This window comes from Hyposmocoma kahamanoa, unplaced genomic scaffold, assembly GCF_003589595.1.
Source record: "Hyposmocoma kahamanoa isolate Upper Pololo Valley unplaced genomic scaffold, ASM358959v1 210, whole genome shotgun sequence".
In the NCBI taxonomy this organism is placed as follows: domain Eukaryota; kingdom Metazoa; phylum Arthropoda; class Insecta; order Lepidoptera; family Cosmopterigidae; genus Hyposmocoma; species Hyposmocoma kahamanoa.
In genome coordinates, this window is record NW_020653731.1 from 3,494,418 (window position 1) to 3,514,374 (window position 19,957).

At 36.7% G+C, this 19,957-nt stretch overlaps 1 protein-coding gene across 1 annotated transcript in view; it reads right to left on the reverse strand.

The window, feature by feature from the left end:
- LOC113227343 overlaps window positions 1-19,957 on the reverse strand; it is a 98,881-nt gene that overhangs the window by 62,547 nt on the left and 16,377 nt on the right. The window contains exons 10-25 of the mRNA XM_026460236.1: window positions 19,219-19,353; window positions 17,963-18,084; window positions 17,451-17,566; window positions 17,183-17,337; window positions 15,473-15,615; window positions 14,646-14,822; window positions 13,801-13,910; window positions 12,975-13,134; window positions 11,943-12,109; window positions 8,695-8,879; window positions 7,641-7,826; window positions 5,910-6,045; window positions 4,886-5,065; window positions 4,253-4,523; window positions 3,007-3,299; window positions 1,592-1,768 (exon numbers count right to left, since the gene is read on the reverse strand). Coding sequence (XP_026316021.1) covers window positions 1,592-1,768; window positions 3,007-3,299; window positions 4,253-4,523; window positions 4,886-5,065; window positions 5,910-6,045; window positions 7,641-7,826; window positions 8,695-8,879; window positions 11,943-12,109; window positions 12,975-13,134; window positions 13,801-13,910; window positions 14,646-14,822; window positions 15,473-15,615; window positions 17,183-17,337; window positions 17,451-17,566; window positions 17,963-18,084; window positions 19,219-19,353 — 2,713 coding nt within the window. The remainder of the gene's footprint in view (window positions 1-1,591; window positions 1,769-3,006; window positions 3,300-4,252; window positions 4,524-4,885; window positions 5,066-5,909; window positions 6,046-7,640; window positions 7,827-8,694; window positions 8,880-11,942; window positions 12,110-12,974; window positions 13,135-13,800; window positions 13,911-14,645; window positions 14,823-15,472; window positions 15,616-17,182; window positions 17,338-17,450; window positions 17,567-17,962; window positions 18,085-19,218; window positions 19,354-19,957) is intronic.

Genomic DNA, 19,957 nt, shown 5'->3' on the forward strand with positions numbered 1-19,957 from the left:
AAATTAGTTGCGTCATTAAACTATAAGATAAAATTAAAAAATATATCAATAACGACATTGTTCAAAATGATTTATGATCCGTGCTTGTTCTACCATTTTCCATAGTGCGTCAGTGAGATTTTGCCGACCAATTTTGATAGAATTTTCAAATGAAACAGCTGAGAAAACAACACTGGTAGTCAGCGAAATTAATGCTCAAATTTTAGCCCTGAATCCTTCCCTAATTAATCACAATGGAGAAGGTATTGAAATAAAACACACGTTGTTTTTAACTATGATTGATGGGAAAGTGGCTCAAGTTTTGTCAGAAACTTCCACAAGTGCTGTGTGCACTATTTGCAGTGCAAGACCTACAGAAATGAATAATTTAGAAAGAGTGCGAAACAAACCTGTGGATGAAGCTTCTTATCAATGTGGGCTTTCAACTTTGCATTGTTGGATCAGATTTATGGAACTTATTTTACATTTATCTTACAATCTAGGTTCTGAAAAATGGTCTGCCACAACAACAGAGAATAAAGATTTAAAAAAGCAAAAGAAAGCTTACGTACAAAGAAGGTTCAGGGAAGAACTTGGATTGAATATAGATAAACCTAAGCAAGTAAGTGGCAACACTAATGACGGTAATACAGCCAGAAGATTTTTCCAAAACTACCATTATTCATCAGAAATCACTGGAATAAATGAGGAATTAATAAAACGGTTTTATGTTATACTTCAGGTCATGTCAAGTGGGTAGAGGTATTGATGCCACGAAATTTGGACAGTATGCATTCGATACAGCACAGCTGTATGTTAATAAATATAAATGGTATTACATGCCGTCATCAGTGCACAAAGTGTTGATTCATGGTGAGAGTGTCATACGTCATTTTTCTGTCTTGCCCCTTGGACAACTCTCTGAAGATGCTCAAGAGTCACGAAACAAAGACTACAAGCAGTTCAGACTTCATCATGCAAGAAAATGTTCGAGGGCAGCCACCAAAGAAGACGTTATACACACACTTTTGTATACCTCTGATCCATACATTACAAGCTTGAGAAAACCTTACAACAATAAATATTTGGAACTTCTTGATGAAGCAAAAGAGCTCCTAAGTGACTACTAAGCTATGTTTTTATGTATTCTTGATATTTAAAGTAGGTACTTCATCTTATTAATCTATAAATTTATAAGAAATCTAAGAAATTAATACTTTTTTATTCCTTAATTTTTTATAACTATAATAAATAAAATTTGACTTATAAAGTGTATATTATTTAAGAGAATATCTATTTAGGTATACCCAGAAAAAAAATCAGGTAGATATCATCAAAAACACGGAAGTTATAGATTTATGATATGAAAAGGAGTCAAGGTTCCCATAGTGCGTCGTAACATTTACAATTCACTATTTTTTGGCAAAATTGTATCTGCTTTCACAATCTATCGATGCAACTATTGCCAACAACTACATCGCTATTTAAAATTTTATGAAAACTGGCAACCCTACAAATGTCATTTTACTCGGTCGTCAAAAAAGACAGACCGTATATCTTTATATTTGTAGTTAAGTTTACAGTGTGTAAGCGTAAAGACAACGTCTCTTACCTCTTCGAAACTAAACTGCATCTTAACGGGTCGTGGTCTGGCAACCGTAAGGCGTGTGTCAAGCTTCACGCCTACTAGTTTGTCCACGCGGATGAAGTCAAATGAGAACGCTGGGTTTTCCTTGAGCTCTCTTGACGAGCTCACGTTGAAACGTATGTCTATGTGGTTTTGGGTTTTCTGGTAAAAAAAAAGTACACGCTTACTTGTTAGCGTAATGTAATGAGTTGCAGTAGAGCTCCTTGTGAAAGAGTTCGACCAGGGTAGTACTGCCACCTTACCTATTTCTGCCGCCAAGCAATAATGTGAGCACTACTGCGTTCCGGGTTTGAAGATTAAGGGTGCCGGTAAAATTACAGGCACATGGGATTTGTCAACTTGTGTCTCAGGGTGATGGGCGCAATGGCAGTGCCTCTCAGATCTTTGTGATTTAAAGCTCTGAGTGGCATGGCAACTGTTATGAACAGGCGAGTCGCTTATCACCAGACTCACGACTTGTTTGTACCGTCACTTAGTATTATATTTAAAAAAACAAAATGAAAAACTTGTTCGTTCTGTACTAAGAAAGCCTTAATTTAGCGCTATCTATTAAATGTATTTAGGGGTGCACGAATGGCGCACGACGTACGATTCCTGTCCTGTATGTCCGGCGCACTTTGGGCCAGATTGGCAAATGGTTTCACTACATGGGAAGCATTATAGTGTACGCCATCGATACGATAAGAACAGGAAGACTTAGGGGGTGATAGTAGAGTTTATCAAATATAAAAGAGCGAAAAGCGTGAGAAAATTCTATACGGGTGTAAGTTAAACAAAATTTTGAAATGATTACATTATAAATTGATTTAATTGTGTTTCGACCCTAAAACCAAATCCATAGCGCGTTATATCATATAAAATTACTTTAGAATTCCGTGATACTGCGCTGGTATTTTTGTAATAAATATAACATGAATTCCTCGGTCGAAGAAATTATTTATTTGAAACAAGATATTTTGTTGAATTACCTTTTACCATTTAAAAGTTTACATATATACATCGTGTAACGTCTACTTCCTCGAGCAATCCTAATTAAACAAGTAGCACACGTGGTACTAGTTTAATTATTGCTTAACGTCACGACGTCACGAGTGCTTTTCTAGTTCAATTCATAGGCTTTAAAGCGGTAAATATTTTGGGTGGAAGCAAAAACCACTTTCACAAATCGTGTTAAAGTTTCATTTAAAAATACGGTCAATGCAAAACTTGTAAGCTTTTAAATCTTTATCACCCCTATAAATGAACTCTATATAGTAAAACCTGTTCCTAATAAAAATGTTTTTTTTTTTTAAAACAAAACCTACGACCTAGCAAACAAAATACAAACAGATGGGAAAGAAAAAATGTCCCATTAACATGAAATAAAAAACCCTTCTTACCATATTTCTAAAGATCGCGTAAAAGTTGTAGACAGGGTAAGCTGTGAAGTCCATAGACAAATCTGCATATAGATCGCTTCTGAATCCAGCATTTCTTTTGCTGCACACTCCTTCCAATTTCACTGTTTGCCTAGGATTCTTATAAAATTGATAATCGAGCTGCAACTTCGTTCCGTGTGTAGGGCCGTTTATTGTGTAGTAACCGAATAAACGACTGGCGAGTTGCTTCGTTTGGAAATCCGCATGGATATCGCATTGTGTTATACCGCCTTTTGATTTTACTTGCAGAGTTCCTGTAGAAGGAAAGATAATATATTTTTGTAAATTTACTATGACATGAAAAAAAAAGTAATAGAAACGAATGTACCAGACAATCACACTTATTACATAGCCGTAAAATATAGAATTCCCTGTACTATGAATATATGTCATACATGTCGCTTTTGTAGCGACAAAGGCGTGCTTCGATGACATTGGGTAAGTTTCTGAACAGAATTAATGATGTCAATGTTGGCAGCCATGTCATATGATGGTGAGTTTAAAAAATTAACGGTCACAGGCGAGAAGCCCGGAATTTTGAGCGCGCACGTGATTGGCGGGAGAGCGGGAGTTTATTCAAGGCAAGAAAAGTGATGAACTCGGAGAAGCCATATGGAACGTAAGAATCATGTAAGTCCAATCAATATTATTAAGAGATATGGGGTGAGAGATGAAAAGTTAATACGTATTAGAATGGAACTTACAGAAGCTACGGCTGTTCCAATGGACAAATCAAAGGTGAATGTAGAACTAGAACTCGTATCAGAACAGAACTGAACCCCATTCATTTTAAGGGAATGACTGGGGGCTAAGAAAGGATATAGTGGTAAGGGCAAGCTGTAAAGGATGGTTATGGAGGCTTGTAAGGGAAAGAATCCCCGTTAGAATTGAGTGTAAGAATAGAATTACTAATAGAGTAGAATCTTTCTCAACCTTCATCTGACACTAGAATATTAAGAATTACTTGTAACGACAAGTTCCACAACAAGGTGAGAAAAGTGATGAACTCGGAGAATGAACCCGTGGTTCAGATGGTTAGAGCAATGCTACGGTGCAGCATGTCCCACTGGGTTGTTTTCTGTGTGTTCGATCTTTGTATTCATAATTGTTTTCTTGGTATTGGGATTTCTATAAATCAGGAATTAGTATTTAAAATTCCGTAAAATGGCCAGCGTTGAAATATAACTTGTTAGCAAAGTCAACTTACCAGACAATTCAGCCACTTTCACATCATTAACCACCCAATAAGCGAGCGGCACCCATACATATCCATACTTAATATCATGTCTCTTTATAGACATTAGAGTATCAAACTGTTTCCGTCCATTCACATCTAAACTAGCCTCTAACGATTTGTCATATGGTTGGTTTCTGTATAACGCTTTGGCTTCCATTGTACTTTCAGCTGATTGAAATGAAACTTTCGCTGTGCTGGTTGTATTTGAAAGTATTATGTTTGCGTTGAACATGCGCTTTTCCTAGAAAAAAAAACAGTTAGTCTCTCAATTTATCTATACCTAAAGAGTCCATATTATCGCAGCTCGAATTAAATTTTTAAAATAATTGAAAAAAAAACGGAACGCAGTAATGCTGACATTACTGCTTGGCGGCAGCAATAGGTAAAGCGGCAGTATTACCGTGGACGAACTCTTTCACAAGGAGCTCTCCTACTACTAAATATGATATTAAGCGTTAAGCGTTTTTCGCGTTTACTTATAAAGTTGGGTTTTTTTACTTGTACCCCTTTTCACTAGAGCCACAGAATTGACGAACGTAACTTATTCGTAGATGGTGGAAATATATTATTTATATTTTGCCGATCATTTCCAAGTTAACTTACCTTGCTATTAGGAGTATCAAAAGAGAATCCAACTTCAGTAGTACTTTCATTACTGTCAGACTTATAAAGAAATGAATAAATCTTAGCAGACGGATCAGCCTTCTCCAAAGACACAATGTACTTTGCGGGTCCGCTCATGAGGAAATACGGTGCGTTCATTATGTTCGTCATGTTCGGGAACTGTAAAAAAATGTTGTTTTAATTATTTTGTATCAAAGGATTGATGCAAAAGAAGAAAACAAAAAAATCCAAGGTACTACAAAGTGAAAATCTATCTTTCATTTATCATCTGGACCCCCACTGAAAACCAGTCTCACGTGTCAGGGAAACACAGATAGGTAGACAACCACAAATTATACCCAAACTCACGACAGAAATAAATGTAGGCCATACAAATATTTGTACCGGTTCGCGAATCCAGCATGGTAATCGTTCGGCCACGGAGGCAATTCAATCAAAAGGAGTGGATCCTTTCGCTTACGCTACAGCCGCACATATTATGGCAGGTATTAAAATTGTGTTTGTTTTTTTTCTTTTGCTTTGTCTTAGATAGCCGTCGCCGGCACTGTGAGATGTTGCAGGATGCGTGAAAAAAGAGGGTATGAATGCTAGACCCATCTCTCGCTTAAATAACGTTCACCGGGCTGGTCTGCCCAGTTTAATATTAATTTTACCTATTTATAAACTTGTGAAGATTTTACAATATACACGCATGTACGGACTTGAAGTGTCATTGCTCACGACTTCGTCTTTTCAAGCGTGCACAATTTCTATTATATTCCAACTGCCTACCACGCTAGGCGACAAGCGCTGTGGTATGTATGTAATTTGACAAGTTTAACTGGCACAAGTGAATCAATCTAACTTTCTATAAAGGGTATAAGGTCACGCAAATTTACTTTTGTGGCAAAACGAATATCACAGTTAAAAGTATTACTGATTCAGGGTCAACGTTATAACGTAGTGTTGTTAGTGCTTGTTAGTTCTTAGTGCTGAAACAAAATATTTAGTGTGTTATAAGTACCTGATAAGCAGCGCAGACTTTAATGCCAATAGCTTTGTCGAATGTGGACCAACTGCAAGTGTTCTGCTCGATCCTGTTCTTGTTCAGACCTTGCTGCTGCAGCTCTTGATCTCCGTGAAGGATTATCAGCTCAGACCTACGGAAATATTTCGCAATACGGATTAAGGCACAAATTTACAAAAGAAAAATACTGAAATAACTAAAACTAGGGTTGTACCTGAACTATGTGGTGTGTAAAAAAACCGTGGTAGCCTAAAGCTCAATTTATAATGATGAATGGAATGGATGCGAATTTTTGTAACATAGCATAATGAACTTTATGGTCAATTATGTAACGTACAAACTAGATACAAGCCAAAATCTTCCGCGGAATCCTCACACATGCTCGAGAATGCTCGCGCATTCCGCGGAAGATATTGGCTGGAATGTAGTTTATACGTTCACATTTGATCCTAAAGTTTATTATGCTATGTACAATATCGTTACAAAAATTGGCTTCCATCCGTTCCGCCGTAATATAAATTGAGCCTTATGGTTTGATCTATCACATCTCAAACAGAAGCCGTGAGTTCGGATTGGGGTTCGCACATCTGTGTTTCTCGGAATTTATGTGAGGAAATTTAATTTGAAATTTACTATGAGCTTTTCAGTGAAGGAAAACATCGTGATGGAACGTTGAAGAAGGTTCACAACCCTTGGAAACCGTGTGAAGTGCCCAACCCGCATTGGGCCAGCGTGGCGGACCATGGTCTCGTCTGAGAGGAGACCCACGCCTAGTAGTGGGGCGTTTAAATGGGCTGACGATGTGTGTAGTACAGAGTGACTAACTTATACACAATACTTTCAGAAAATAAACGTTATTATTATTATTATATTACTTTATTGCCTATCATAATATTATACAGGGTTGCAGGTAACATAAATTATGGACCATGTACCCTATAGCAAAAACAAAATCTGAATAATAAAATAAAGAAGTAGGAAATGAAAGGAAAGGCTGTAGCTAAAATAATACGATGACATAAAAAAGGAATAAACATTAAAAAACACTCCCTACTAATACAAACTATAAAGTTTGTATTAGTAGGGAGGTTTAACTGCCTCCGTGGCCGAACGGTTACCATGCCGGACTGCTACGCAGAGGCCCCAGGTTCGATTCCCGGGCCGAGAGAAATAGTTGTATGGCCTACAATTATATCTCTCGTGAGTTTGGGTGTAATTTGTAGTTGTCTATGTGTGTGTCCATGGCACCCGCGACACAGGATTTCCCTAGTGCGGGGCTATGTTGAGTGTGTGCGTTATTTATATATAAAGTCTTGGCGCTTACCCCTAAAAGGGTAATCAAAGTCCTCTCGCTTCGAGAATTTTGATGCAAGAGATGACGGATCGAACCAACGTAAGAATAATGGAAGTAAACGGAATTCGAGAAGTGTTCACAATTCTTGCAGATACCGTATTCTATCTAGTTTGTACATAACATACGATATAGATACAAGTATATAAACGATACATTATATGTATATACGAGTCAAAAAACAGGTCGCGTGTTTTCCGAAGACTTCTCGCACAGTCTCAGGAATTCTTGCAAATACTGTATTGTATCTAGTTTCTACATTACATAATTGACAGAAAGCTCATTATGCTGTGTAAAATTTCTTTACAACACTTCGCTTCCGTTCTATTCCGCAGCAATGTAAATTGAGCCTAACTGAGTCCAATTGATATACTCACTTCGCAGCAAATATTTCCTGTTTCTGTGTTGGTAGAGACAAATCCAGTCGTACTAAGTTAAAGCCGCGCACGCTGAGTTTGGCTTCGACTCCTGTGGCGGTGTAGAGACGAGTGTTCAGCCTGATACCACTGGAACTTAGCCCTCCTGCGGTTACCGCCATGGTTGCTACTATGTTTATGGCCACACTGAAAATTAAAGATATAATCCTGTCATTCTAAATTCGAATTAGGTAAGGGTTACAATGGTGATAAAAATCGATCACCAGGTCGTATTAGCAGTTTCTTTGTTATAAAGTCCCAAAATATTGAAGAACCATGTCAAAAAAGTATGTTTTCTTCATTTGCTACTTACAACCGTATTACGCACAATTTTTCTTTGCACTCTTAAACTCTAACAATAATACCTATATAACATAACAACATATTTACATAATACGAAAAAAATCTGAAGGTATAATACAATTCATTTACAATAACAAAAAGTTATGCAAGCTATCGGCTCGCAGCCGAAGCGGAGTGCGTCCGTTGCAAGGGAACTAGTTCTACTCTCAGCGCTAGACGCACGCAAATTGGCTGCTGGAATTCAATTTACAAATGTACCACTACTAGGTACGGGTTAGACCATTAAGAAAAAACATGTCAGTGCATACAGGCTGCTCCAATTTGACAAAAACTATGAAATATTTAATTTGGTACTTGGTGTAACGGGCTGGTGTCCGCAACTCGACGTCAAGGCGCCTATTTTGCGTGAAATATTTAATATAACTATTATAATATAATATGCTTAGGTAATGTTATAAGAAGTGCCCATTAATATTTATATCCATACACTACGCCAACTTTATTTTTTGGTAATTTTCTGTTATTTTTCTAAACAGCCACAATTATTTTCTAATATTATGCTCTCCGAATTTTTTGACAAAAAAAAATACAAAAAAATAACGAATTTTGTAAATAAAATAGCATAAGAAACAAAAAACAAAATTAAAACGAACAGATTCAAAAATTGAGTTGGCGTAGTGGTTAAAGGAAATTATTTGAATTAATGACTTACCTAGGTCTAATTTGTCCTTCAAAATCCAGGTTCTTGGACTCTCTAAACTTGTGTACAACATTGCCTGACATTTTGGTGTTGATGTAACTTGTTCCCATGAGGTTTAGACTGAGAGGGAAGCCTGATCCCGTTGGTACGGAGAATGTTGTGTCCAGGAACAAGGACGCTTTGTTGTATGATATTTCCTATAAAAAGGTATTTAATATTAGAAATAATTTTAGTGACATCAATAGTAATAAATCCATAATATGAACCTTACAACTACGTCCAAACTCATGGTACCACGATTTCGTTTAAGTATGATAAACGATTATTTTATGGGGAATTTACATTCCGGGGCATACACTATAAAATGACTTTGTGACATTCTTATTCTTATTATTGTAGTAGTCAATTAACAGTTTATAACTTGACATTTGCATCGTAGTATAATATATAGACAAGTGTGGTAACTTCATACAAACATAGCAGCGCGACTTGTATGTATGCACTCCCGCTGCATACTGTGTACAGACATATACATTCACATAATCTCTCGGTGCACTCGCGTTGCAAAGCATGAGTCGTGGTTCGGCGCGCTATTCATTATAGAATTGAAGCTTACACTCGGTGTTTAGAATATTTAAATATTTTTCTACGACAATTTTTTTTTTCATTTATAAATTAATGTCGTTATTTACGTAAAAACTTACACATGATCACACTCTCATAATAAATAATTTTATACCGAGATACTAATCCGCGATGCAGGTATAGAACATCAATATGCGAGGAGGAAGGATTGCATTTCACGACGGTTACTTCAATATAGCACGAGAATGCTGTGACACCTTATTTTTGAACCGACTTCATAAAGAAAGGAGGAGGTGCTCAATTCAACCGTATTTTATTTTGTGTATGTTAAACGATTACTCCAAAATATAAAAGATTAACCGATTTCGATTAATCTTTTATGGGTTTTAAGGGTGGAAAAGAGGCACCTCATTAGTGGTGCCGTTCAAATTTAAAGAAAATATTCCACCTCTAAAGGTCGAAAATCAGGGGATCAATCCGGTTTATTATATTTATTACTTTCTGTTAGCCGATTTTTATAAAACTTGGCAAATAGATGTAATTCCACAAGCTTTTGAGGTCGGTTTTGCATATAAAAAAGCATAATTATTTAAATTATGTTTTGCAACTTGTAGGTATAACTAAAACAAAAGCATAATAACCATATGTTCCGAGCAAAGTCTAGGCATTGATGCGCCGAATAGGCGGGAGTTGCACTACTTATTATTATAATGTGATTAAACCGTAGCCGCGACGGAAACGTGTTTTCATCACACTTACTCATAAATAGTATCATTTCAAGGTGGCTAACTTGACTATAATGCCTCAAATAAAACCCGAGGGTCTTTTTTCTTCCCATTAGAGCCAGGGTCGGTAAGGAGCTTTTTTTTAAATTTGTAAGATCTTACAAAACACAAATTTTGCAATTATTTGCTTTCAGTCCGTCATGGCTGTATGCGCAACATTTTAATTCGAGTTGTATGGAAGAATAGCTAGCTGGCCATCTGTTGATATAAAAAACAAAAACCTGCTATTGGCAAAATCCATTCCAAGAAGACAAAATGTGTTAAATTTGAATTACCTAACGTAAAATCGACTAGTCCAAGCATAGAAATAAACGGAGAAAAGTTAGACCTTGTTAATAAAGCAGTCTTCTTGGGAGTGACCTTAGATAGTAAACTTCAATGGTTTCCACATATATATTATATATCTTCCCTGGCCAGCAGGTTAAGCTCCGCTGCATACGCAGTCCGCAGAATACGTGAGCTTACCGATGTTAGTCCTGCTAGACTAGTTTACTTTAGTTATTTCCATAGTATAACAATCACACGGGATTCTCATGTGGGGTAAAGCGGCAGATATTCAAACCATATTTGTATTGCAAAAACGAGCGATTCGTTCTGTGTACCATCTAGGCTCTCGGGTTTCTCTCAGAGAAAAGTTTAAGGAGACTGGTATCATGACTGTGGCATCACAGTACATTTACTCAAATATTTTATATGCTCGTAACAATATACATAATTTCAATAAGAAAGAAGATATCCATAATATTAACCTTATAAATAACTAACACACTCAACATAGCCCCGCACTAGGGAAACCCTGTGTTGCAGGTGCCATGGACACACACATAGACAACCACAAATTACACCCAAACTCACGAGAGAAATAAATGTAGGCCAGACAAATATTTCTCCCGGCCCGGGAATCGAACCTGGGATCTCTGCGTGGCAGTCCGGTATGGTAACCGTTCGGCCACAGAGGCAGTTAAAGCTAAAAGCTAAGTCCAAGCTCATGGTACCACGATTTCGTTTAACCAAGGGAATCAACTCTTTTATGGGGAACTGTATACGTTTTTACAATAAGATTCCGGAGCATATATTAAGTTTATCATTTCCTAAGTTTAAGAACTACATTAAAAATATTTTGATCGAAAACTCATATTACAAAATTGAAGACTACGTGTTAGATAAAGATGTACGGAAAGACGACATGGCTCCAGAATCCACACAAATTTGATTCAAAGTGTATTCCATAGCATTTAAGTTTATTTGAAAAGAGCAATCCCTAGAGTTTCTTGCTCGTTCTTCTCAGGGAGGTCAGCGTAGTGAACGAGCAGTGGCTTAAATGTGACGTTTTCAAGTGTAAATTTATTTTACCTATGGAACAAATAATCTTTGACTTTGACTTTGGCATTATTGTTGTGTTGTGTACATATTTATTCAAACAAGAAATAAAAATTGTATTTATTTCCTCGCAAATGTGAAAAACATTGTACATATGTGTCACGGACGGCAAAAAAATACAAAACTTGATATATTAAATTCTAACAGAAATTTTGCAATTATTTGTTTTCAGTCCGTCATGGCTGTATTCGCAACATTTTAGTGCGAGTTGTATGGAAGAATAGCTAGCTGGCCATCTGTTGATAAAAAATAACAAAAACCTGCTATTGGCAAAATCCATTATTGTTGTGTTGTGAACATATTTATTCATAAAAGAAATAAATATTGTATTTATTTCCTCGCAAATGTGATGAAAAACATTGTACGTATCACGGACGGCAAAAAAATAGAAAACTTGAATAATTAAATTCTATTGTAATAGACCCTCGTTAGTAATTCCTTATTTACAGTCCTTAACATACAATATAACCGAGGTATGTTGCATCTATGTGTATAAACGTTATAACTCACCTTCCCGGAAAGTATCTTCAACATCCACAGTTGCGGGTTCAATCTCTCCAAAGACTTCCTAATTTCATCATCGCCTTCGGCACTCCAGAAAGAGATTTCATTGCCAAACACTTTTATAGCAATTTCCGCCATTGGATATTGATGTTTCAAAGCTTCGTTTTTGTAGCCTACAAAAAACACACACATATAAATTGCCGTTTAGGAAATGAAACTATTTTTCCGGATTTAAATCGCGTATATTTGTTTTTTCAACCATGGTCAACCGTGACCATGGGACCTGTAAAGGGCCCGAAACGTCGGTTTGTTTGAAAAAACAAATATACGCGATTTAAATCCGGAAAAATAGTTTCATTTCCTATGTGTAACAATCGCGAATACCTAAGAACTCGATAAACTTCCTGTAATTTCGAAGGTTATTGAATGTCACGTTGTTTTACTACCACGATTTTCAATTATTTTTTGTGAAATTAATCCACTGGTTTGTTATAATATTATATCAAAGATCAAAACAACTAGAAGAGAGAAGAAGTACACACACACTGTCTATTTCTGTCGCCTAGCAGTAATGTGAGCATTACAGCATTCCGGTTGTGAAGGGCAAGGGTGCTGGTGAAACTACAGACACATGGCAATTGTCAAATTTATGTAGCAGTAGAGCTCCTTGTGAGTTAAGAAATGAGGTACCGGCCTTGCTAATGGCGTCAGCCATAATTTTTATATTATTTTTACAAAACCGCTATAGTAATTTTTACTTGACACTGGCGAAATCATGGATTATTTCGATGGGGCCATAACATTTAAAAGAAGAAGAAGGAGGAGCTACTTGTGAAATAGTTCGTCTAGGGAAGACTGACTCATTATCTATTTCTTATGTCTTAGGGTGATGGGCGCAGTGGCAGTGCACCTCAGACCTTTGCTATTTAAAACAGCTATGGACAGGCGTGTAGCTTGCCACCAGGCGCACGACTTGTTAGTCCCGTCACTTAGTATTATAAAAAAAATTGTACTAAAAATTAAATGAAAGAAACTAACCTAAATCGTCGATTTTCCTTTTAGCTTCGTCAGCGTTGTTCAGAGATCGTAAAAAGCGGATGTTGTTTATTTGATCGTTGATTTTTGACTTGCTCAGTGGGCCGTCCTTACCGAATATGCTTTCGAAGTAGCGCTCGAAGCCTTCACCGCGGGCTTTGAGCTAAAATAAGAAAATCAAGTGAGTAAAATTTCATCGTAGAGTCACGCTAGAAAATGTTAATAAACACTACCCTTTCTGGATTGAACCATAATGGTCATGGTGATTAACTGCCCCCGTGGCCGAACGGTTACACGCAGAGGTCCCAGATTCGATTCCCGGGCCGGGAGAAATATTTGTATGGGCTTAATTTATTTCTCTCGTAAGTTTGGGTGTAATTTGTGGTTGTCTTTTGTCTATGTGTGTCCATGGCGCCCGTGACACAGGGTTTCCCTAGTGAGGGGCTATGTTGAGTGTGTTCGTTATTTCTTCAACCACAAAACCAGTATCACCAGTGCATCGAAAATCACTACGATTTACTTCCTAGAACAGGACATTCATAGAAAAGTTCGTTTTCTAAATTGGTCTTGCTGGGAATCGCACTCAGGGTCGTATTCTAAAACTCTACTCAATGCTCAAGTCAGGATTGCACTGGAAACACAAGCACTGGAAATACGACCCTAATGACAGGGACTTGAGTATGATTTCGAGTGCTTTAAACCATATTCAAATCCTGACTTGAGCATTGAGTAGAGTTCTAGAACAACTACCCCCCAAACCCTCAAACTACTCATCGAGGTCGTCAAATTTAATAAAATTTTTGATTTTTATATTTTATTTTTAATTTACCTCCAACAAGTTGATAGACTCCCCAAACATGTCGACAGTCAAGTTGAGCGACACAGATCTTGGGATATAGGAGTCCGGCGAGAAGATTACGTTGGCTTCGTAGTTGCCACCTGAAAAATATATAACCACATAATGCGAAGAAGATATCGGGAGAAATATCGAAGAAGATCCGCCTACACAATCATAAAATGCGTTTTACCCCACATTTGGAGAACAAACCTCGGTCAACACTGTCCACTGTAATGGATGTGCTCTTCTTACCATTGTAAGTTGTCTAATTTAAATTTGGCACGATAATTTGTTGTCAGTTTTCTTAAATATCAGGTAGTCGGTGCCCTTAGTTAGGTATCAACTCTTTGTATAACACTTAGTACAAGTGGATACATAAGTGAGGGCACAAACAAATTAACAGTTATTGTCACTTAATTAATCTACTTATTTTAATTTGCATGTGGTGTTTACACCATGTAGGATACATAGTCCATGCGGCACTGTTGTGCCCATAGTGCCCTAATCTGTACGAGGAAGAGCGTCTTTATGCGGCTACGGATGGTGCAGTCAAGGTAGCAACATACTATTCAAAGTATATATACTATTCAATACAGTCCGAAGAAAAAAGAAGCATGGACACAGTAAGAAGAAGATGGATACATTTTTCTCGTATCAATTATGATACGAGAAAAATGTTCACCACACAACTCGGAAATGTATCCAGTATTGTGAGCCGATTAAAAAAAAAGTGATTCAAATATCTTCAAACAAGTGTGAAGTTCCAAGGTTACACATTATACCGAAAGACTGGTACAGTGGTACTAAAATATGTAACATATATAAGAATCATTTACCAGCATTATACTGATCGAAGAACACGCTCTGTTCATAGTTCCTTGAGAACGTCCTGAAGTCGGGGCTGTCTTCGAGCTGCGGCATAGTGTGCCCTGACAGCATGCCTTGTATCTCCACGCGGGACGGCAGCGACGATTGTCCGAGATTGTTCAAGTGACTCCAGACAAATGTTGCCGCTGAAAATAAATAATAACAATGATCTACCTATCTCTAGAGAAATAACCAAGTTTGAAACTAAGGGCCTAACCATTTCCAAAATCAGCCTGGGAGATTTAATATTCAGGTTTAGGTTTAGCGTCTAACCATTTTTTTGACTTCAGAAATTGAAAGTTAGAGAATTTTTGAGTAAGATAAGAAGAGGTCAGCCCCATCTGTCTAACTCGAAATATCTAGCACTCAATGGGGGCAAGGAAAACCTGGGGGCATCGAGAGAAACCTTTCACTTTCCCGAGATGTTGTCAGCCATTTTGCTTATGCATATGGATCATAGAATGAGTTAATTAATTTCATTCTCGGGCCTTAGAGGACCTACTCGGATCGCTCAAATGATTCAACAAAGTTCGTTTTTTAAAGTGTTTCGATCAGGGAAGATAACTGTTGATTTCCTTATGTAATATCCAGATTGCTAAATGACTGGATGGCTTGCGTGCCCTAACATCTGACTGGGGGAGGTTTAATGGTGGCTATTAGTGACGCGCCCGATACGCTACAAAGAAGATCGAGTTCATCCTTCCTACCTATGCAAGATTTTTTGGAGTCTGTATGGAGTTCGTGTATATATTAGTGTCGGTACATTACTAAAAAAAATACATATCAAAACAAATACCTTGATTGACTGGCTCGTTCCTCAGAGCGTGGAATATTTTGCGCATGATGCTTAAGTTAGGGCATCTCATCACTTGAAGATATGACGCGAGGCGGATTTCTATGTTCACATAGTGTTCACGGAAAGTCTCCAGGAAGTATTCTCTGTAAATACATAATTACCCAATGGCGATATCAGGAAATAATCAGCCCCTACTAAAGCACTTGCAAGCTGTAAAGCTTGTCGATAATGTGCAATATCAAAACATATTCCGGACTCTTCGGTTTTCGCGATTGTTACACATAGGAAATCAAACTATTCCAGATTTAAATCGCGTATATTTGTTTTTTCTTACAAACCAAAGTTTCGGCCCCTTTACAGGTTCCATGGTCCTGTAAAGTGGCCGAAACGTTAGTTTTTTAGAAAAAACAAATATACGCGACTTAGTTCCGGAAAAATAGTTTCATTTCCTATATACCGGACTTTCAGAAACTGAAATACCGAGAATGGGTTCCAAAATGTAAACATTTGGTATTTTACTATAACATTAAACTGACTTTCAGGATGTTCAATCTTGGCTTGATGACCGTTCAAAAGTCAATATTGGTTTTTATTCATTTTTGTAATAACATAATATTTGTCAATCAATCGTGCAAATTACTTCATCTAATACTGGTAAGGTAGGGCAAACCCTATAAAAAATTAGAACCGCAACAAAGATACGGGGTTATTGCGTAAAACTCCCTTGACTCGTTACAATTTATAAAATATTCTATCCTAGATTGGAAAATTCAAATATTCAATTAAATATAATTAAATTGATGACAAACGGATACTGTGTAATTCATTGTGTCATTGCGTCTTTTTTTAAATTTACAGTTCTACAACATATGTATGTAAGTATGTATGTAAACACTCTATTGTTACACAATGAAATGATATTTATAAGAACTCACATTGTGAAAGTACAAAGGCGAGTTTAAACTCAAAGATATCTTTATTTCTAAAGAAATTACATTTCAAATCGTCACTAATTTTTACATTCATAACTAAACTCTCTCGTAAACTCATTCGTAAGGCAGATTCTTCTGAGAAACTCTCATTACTCTTTATAAATAAACATTTGTATATATTTATCATTTACAATACTTATTTCAAACATCAAAATAACCAACAAGAGTTAAATAGATCGGTTTTCCGCACACAACTTATCCCATAAAGGTTTTTTCTCTACTTAACCTTTGTACAACTGACAAGTAAGTTCCTGGGTTATTAATGCTGTTTTAGATAAATACATGGATAAATATCACTTACACAGAAGCGAATTGCATCGTGTTTGTATGTGCATATGAATATATAATCAATAAATGATGATGAATCAGTACAACATTCTTTCGTAAAATAAACGTAATAAAAATACGTACTTAAATCTGTGGCTCTAGTGAAAAGGGGCACAAGTCAAAAAGCCAACTTTACTAGACGCGAAAAATAGTTAAAACTTATATGATATTAAGTGTTTTTCGCGTTTCCTTATAAAGTTGACTTGTTGATTTGTACCCCTTTTCACTAGAGCCACAAAAATATTAATAAGGTCTAAAATCAGAAGTTCAACAATCTCAGGTCTTCAAAAGGGCACTCCGAACGTCCGAACCGAAGAAACGTGACGTAATCCTATCACCTATTATTTTAACATTATACATGTCTTAAAAAGTGAATTTTTGATCATGTTACCTGGTCTCAAGACAAGGCGTCCTCCGAAAAGCATCAATTGCTGTCAGACGAATGGGCACTGGCACAAACGCATCTCCCACAATGTTCATAAGGACGTCTGCGAAGTCTTGCTTGAAACCTCCAATGTTGCCTAGCGCTTTTATAGCTATTACCAACTGAAATTATTACAATTCAAGTTAATATAAGAAGCCGTGGTATCAAACCATCTTTGACCTACCGCCTCCCAAGCAGAGGTTGTCGTAAGACGCTATAACGGGACGTGGCTTACGTTGTTCTGGTCAGTGCGATCAGTATTCGGAATACCCTTGCCGACGACTTCATTGACGATGTTTTGAAATTCGACGAGGATACTCATTGGTATTTCCTCTTCACAACATTCACGCACTGAAATTAGATTAGAAACACAAAAAATTAAGTGGAAATAAATTGTAATATTGAGTATAATTAATAGATGTAGGTAATCTTGACAATTTTCACGAATACTGGTCTTTTTAAATTTTAATCATGAAAAGTTTTTTGCATTGTAGCAGCTATTGTTAACTATAGTCAATAAATATAATAAATACTTTAAATTAGGCATATCTTAATAACGAGGGTACAATAAAGAACACTCGAAAATCATCATCATTTTACCCAAAAGACATACGCGTACGTTGAATATAGCCTTAAGTTTCCTGAATTGGTTCAATCGAATATCGTATACCGCAGTATGACATCTTATTCTTTATTACACACTTATTTGACTAACTCCGAAGTAAAGCACTTTGTTTTTATACTTACATTGTTTTCCACTGTGTTTGCAATAGGAATGCACCATGGAAGACACAGTGAAGCTTATCACTTTGTCGTATCTTTGCTTTTGTAGTAGCTCTAGCATGCTCTTTAACATGTCGATTTTAGGGCTGAAAATGAATACATAAATGAACCAGATAATCATAATAGCTATAAGTGAATTAACAAGATTTTATGTGAAAAAGTGTTAAGAAATCTGTACATGGACACGTCAGACCGTTATAGTGTAGATAAACACTTCACTTTTAATTGATGTTCCACTAACACAGTGCTTTTCTTCACATTTACGATTTTAGTTCCGGAAAAATCTATTTCATTCAATTGTTATTAGAGATATTGCAATAAAATTTTCTCTTGTGTATTGTGTGTTGTGTGTGTAATAAATACGTCACGAGATTATGAGCTTATTTTACATTAAGAGTATATTTTATTTTTAAAAGACAAATGTTTAAATATCGTGCAATGATTAGTATTACCTCCCACAGTTTAAAATCTACGCAACAACGATTCCATTTCGCCTTAAGAGGGCACCGAACTTCTGGCGTCAATTGATTTTAGGTATAAGTGTATGTGTGCTTGTGGCATACGTTTGTAAAGCCGTGTGTAAGCCCAAGCGACGTAACCTCCACGTCAGACGGCCGAAGCAGGACTAAAGCGGACAGGGGGGAAGCGTGGCGGCTATGGCTAGTATGGGCGGACCGTGCGGATTTAGTAGATCCTTCGTATTATTAAAACAAATACAAATTTTGAAAAGTTCGAAGTATACTTTATAGAAAAGATGTAGTTTTATTAAAAAATAACGCACACTCACTCGCACATACTCAATATAGCCCCGCACTAGGGAAACGCTGTGTCGCGGGTGTCATGGACACACACATAGACAAACACAAATTACACACAAACTCACGAGAGAAATAAATGTAGACCATACAAATATTTCTCCTATGCGTGGCAGTCCGGCATGGTAACCCTTCGGCCACAGAGGCGGTTATTAAAAAACTGATGACCTTCCGTGAAGTATTTACCCCGAACTAAGGGTTTATTTTGTTTTTTAGAGATAACTTTGGATTTTTTTTCTATGGAGGAAACTACAAGTAATCGTATTTCTAAAAAGTATGGTTTATAGAGTGAATCCTTAAATATCTAATACATTAATTTCATAACTAAAGCTTTAGTAATAACGATACAGTAAGGATCAAACGAATGCAATTATTTCGCAATTCGCAAAAAAAAATCATACGCACCGAGGTATCATGGCCATAGACATGAGCCACTCGTGTCTAGTGTCCTTGTCGACTTTGTTCTCCAGTATCTTCTCCTTGATCAGCTCTACTGAACCCGCACTCGCTATGTACGGTAGCGCATCCATTATGTGTTTGCTGGAAATGATATAAATGGTATATAATATTTACACAACTGAAATAAATAAAAGACTTCTGTGTTTTCTGCATCTAGAATGGACCATCCAACCTTCTATTTGATTGATTAGAACTTAATAAAGATATAGTGCCGTAGCTTAAGAACGTATGCGTGTGCGCGTGCGCGTGAAGTGTACAGTCGCGTACAATTAAATACAAACGTTGACACATTTTCAAATGTATGTAAATATTAGGTATTTCAAAAATAAGTACTTTGTTTTGTCTCTGAAAACATGTAATCATGACACCGTTTCAAAAAAAGGTATTTGTTTTATTTTGGAGAAAAGTAAATAAACTACAATATAATAGTTACTACAAATTTTTTAACACAACGCAAGGTACTTATTTTTGAAATATCTTATATTTACATATGCTCGAAACTGTGTGACGTTTATAATTCATTGCACGTGACTGTACGTGTGTGTAAAAATAATAAACTTTTGAAGTCAGGGCCCATGTACATACATGGAGAGAGTTTTTACGGTTTTCGAAAGAACATAAAAGGTTCTTCATGTAAACATTCGCGATTATCGGCCTTCCATGTGGGCGACAATCGTCTCGCCGT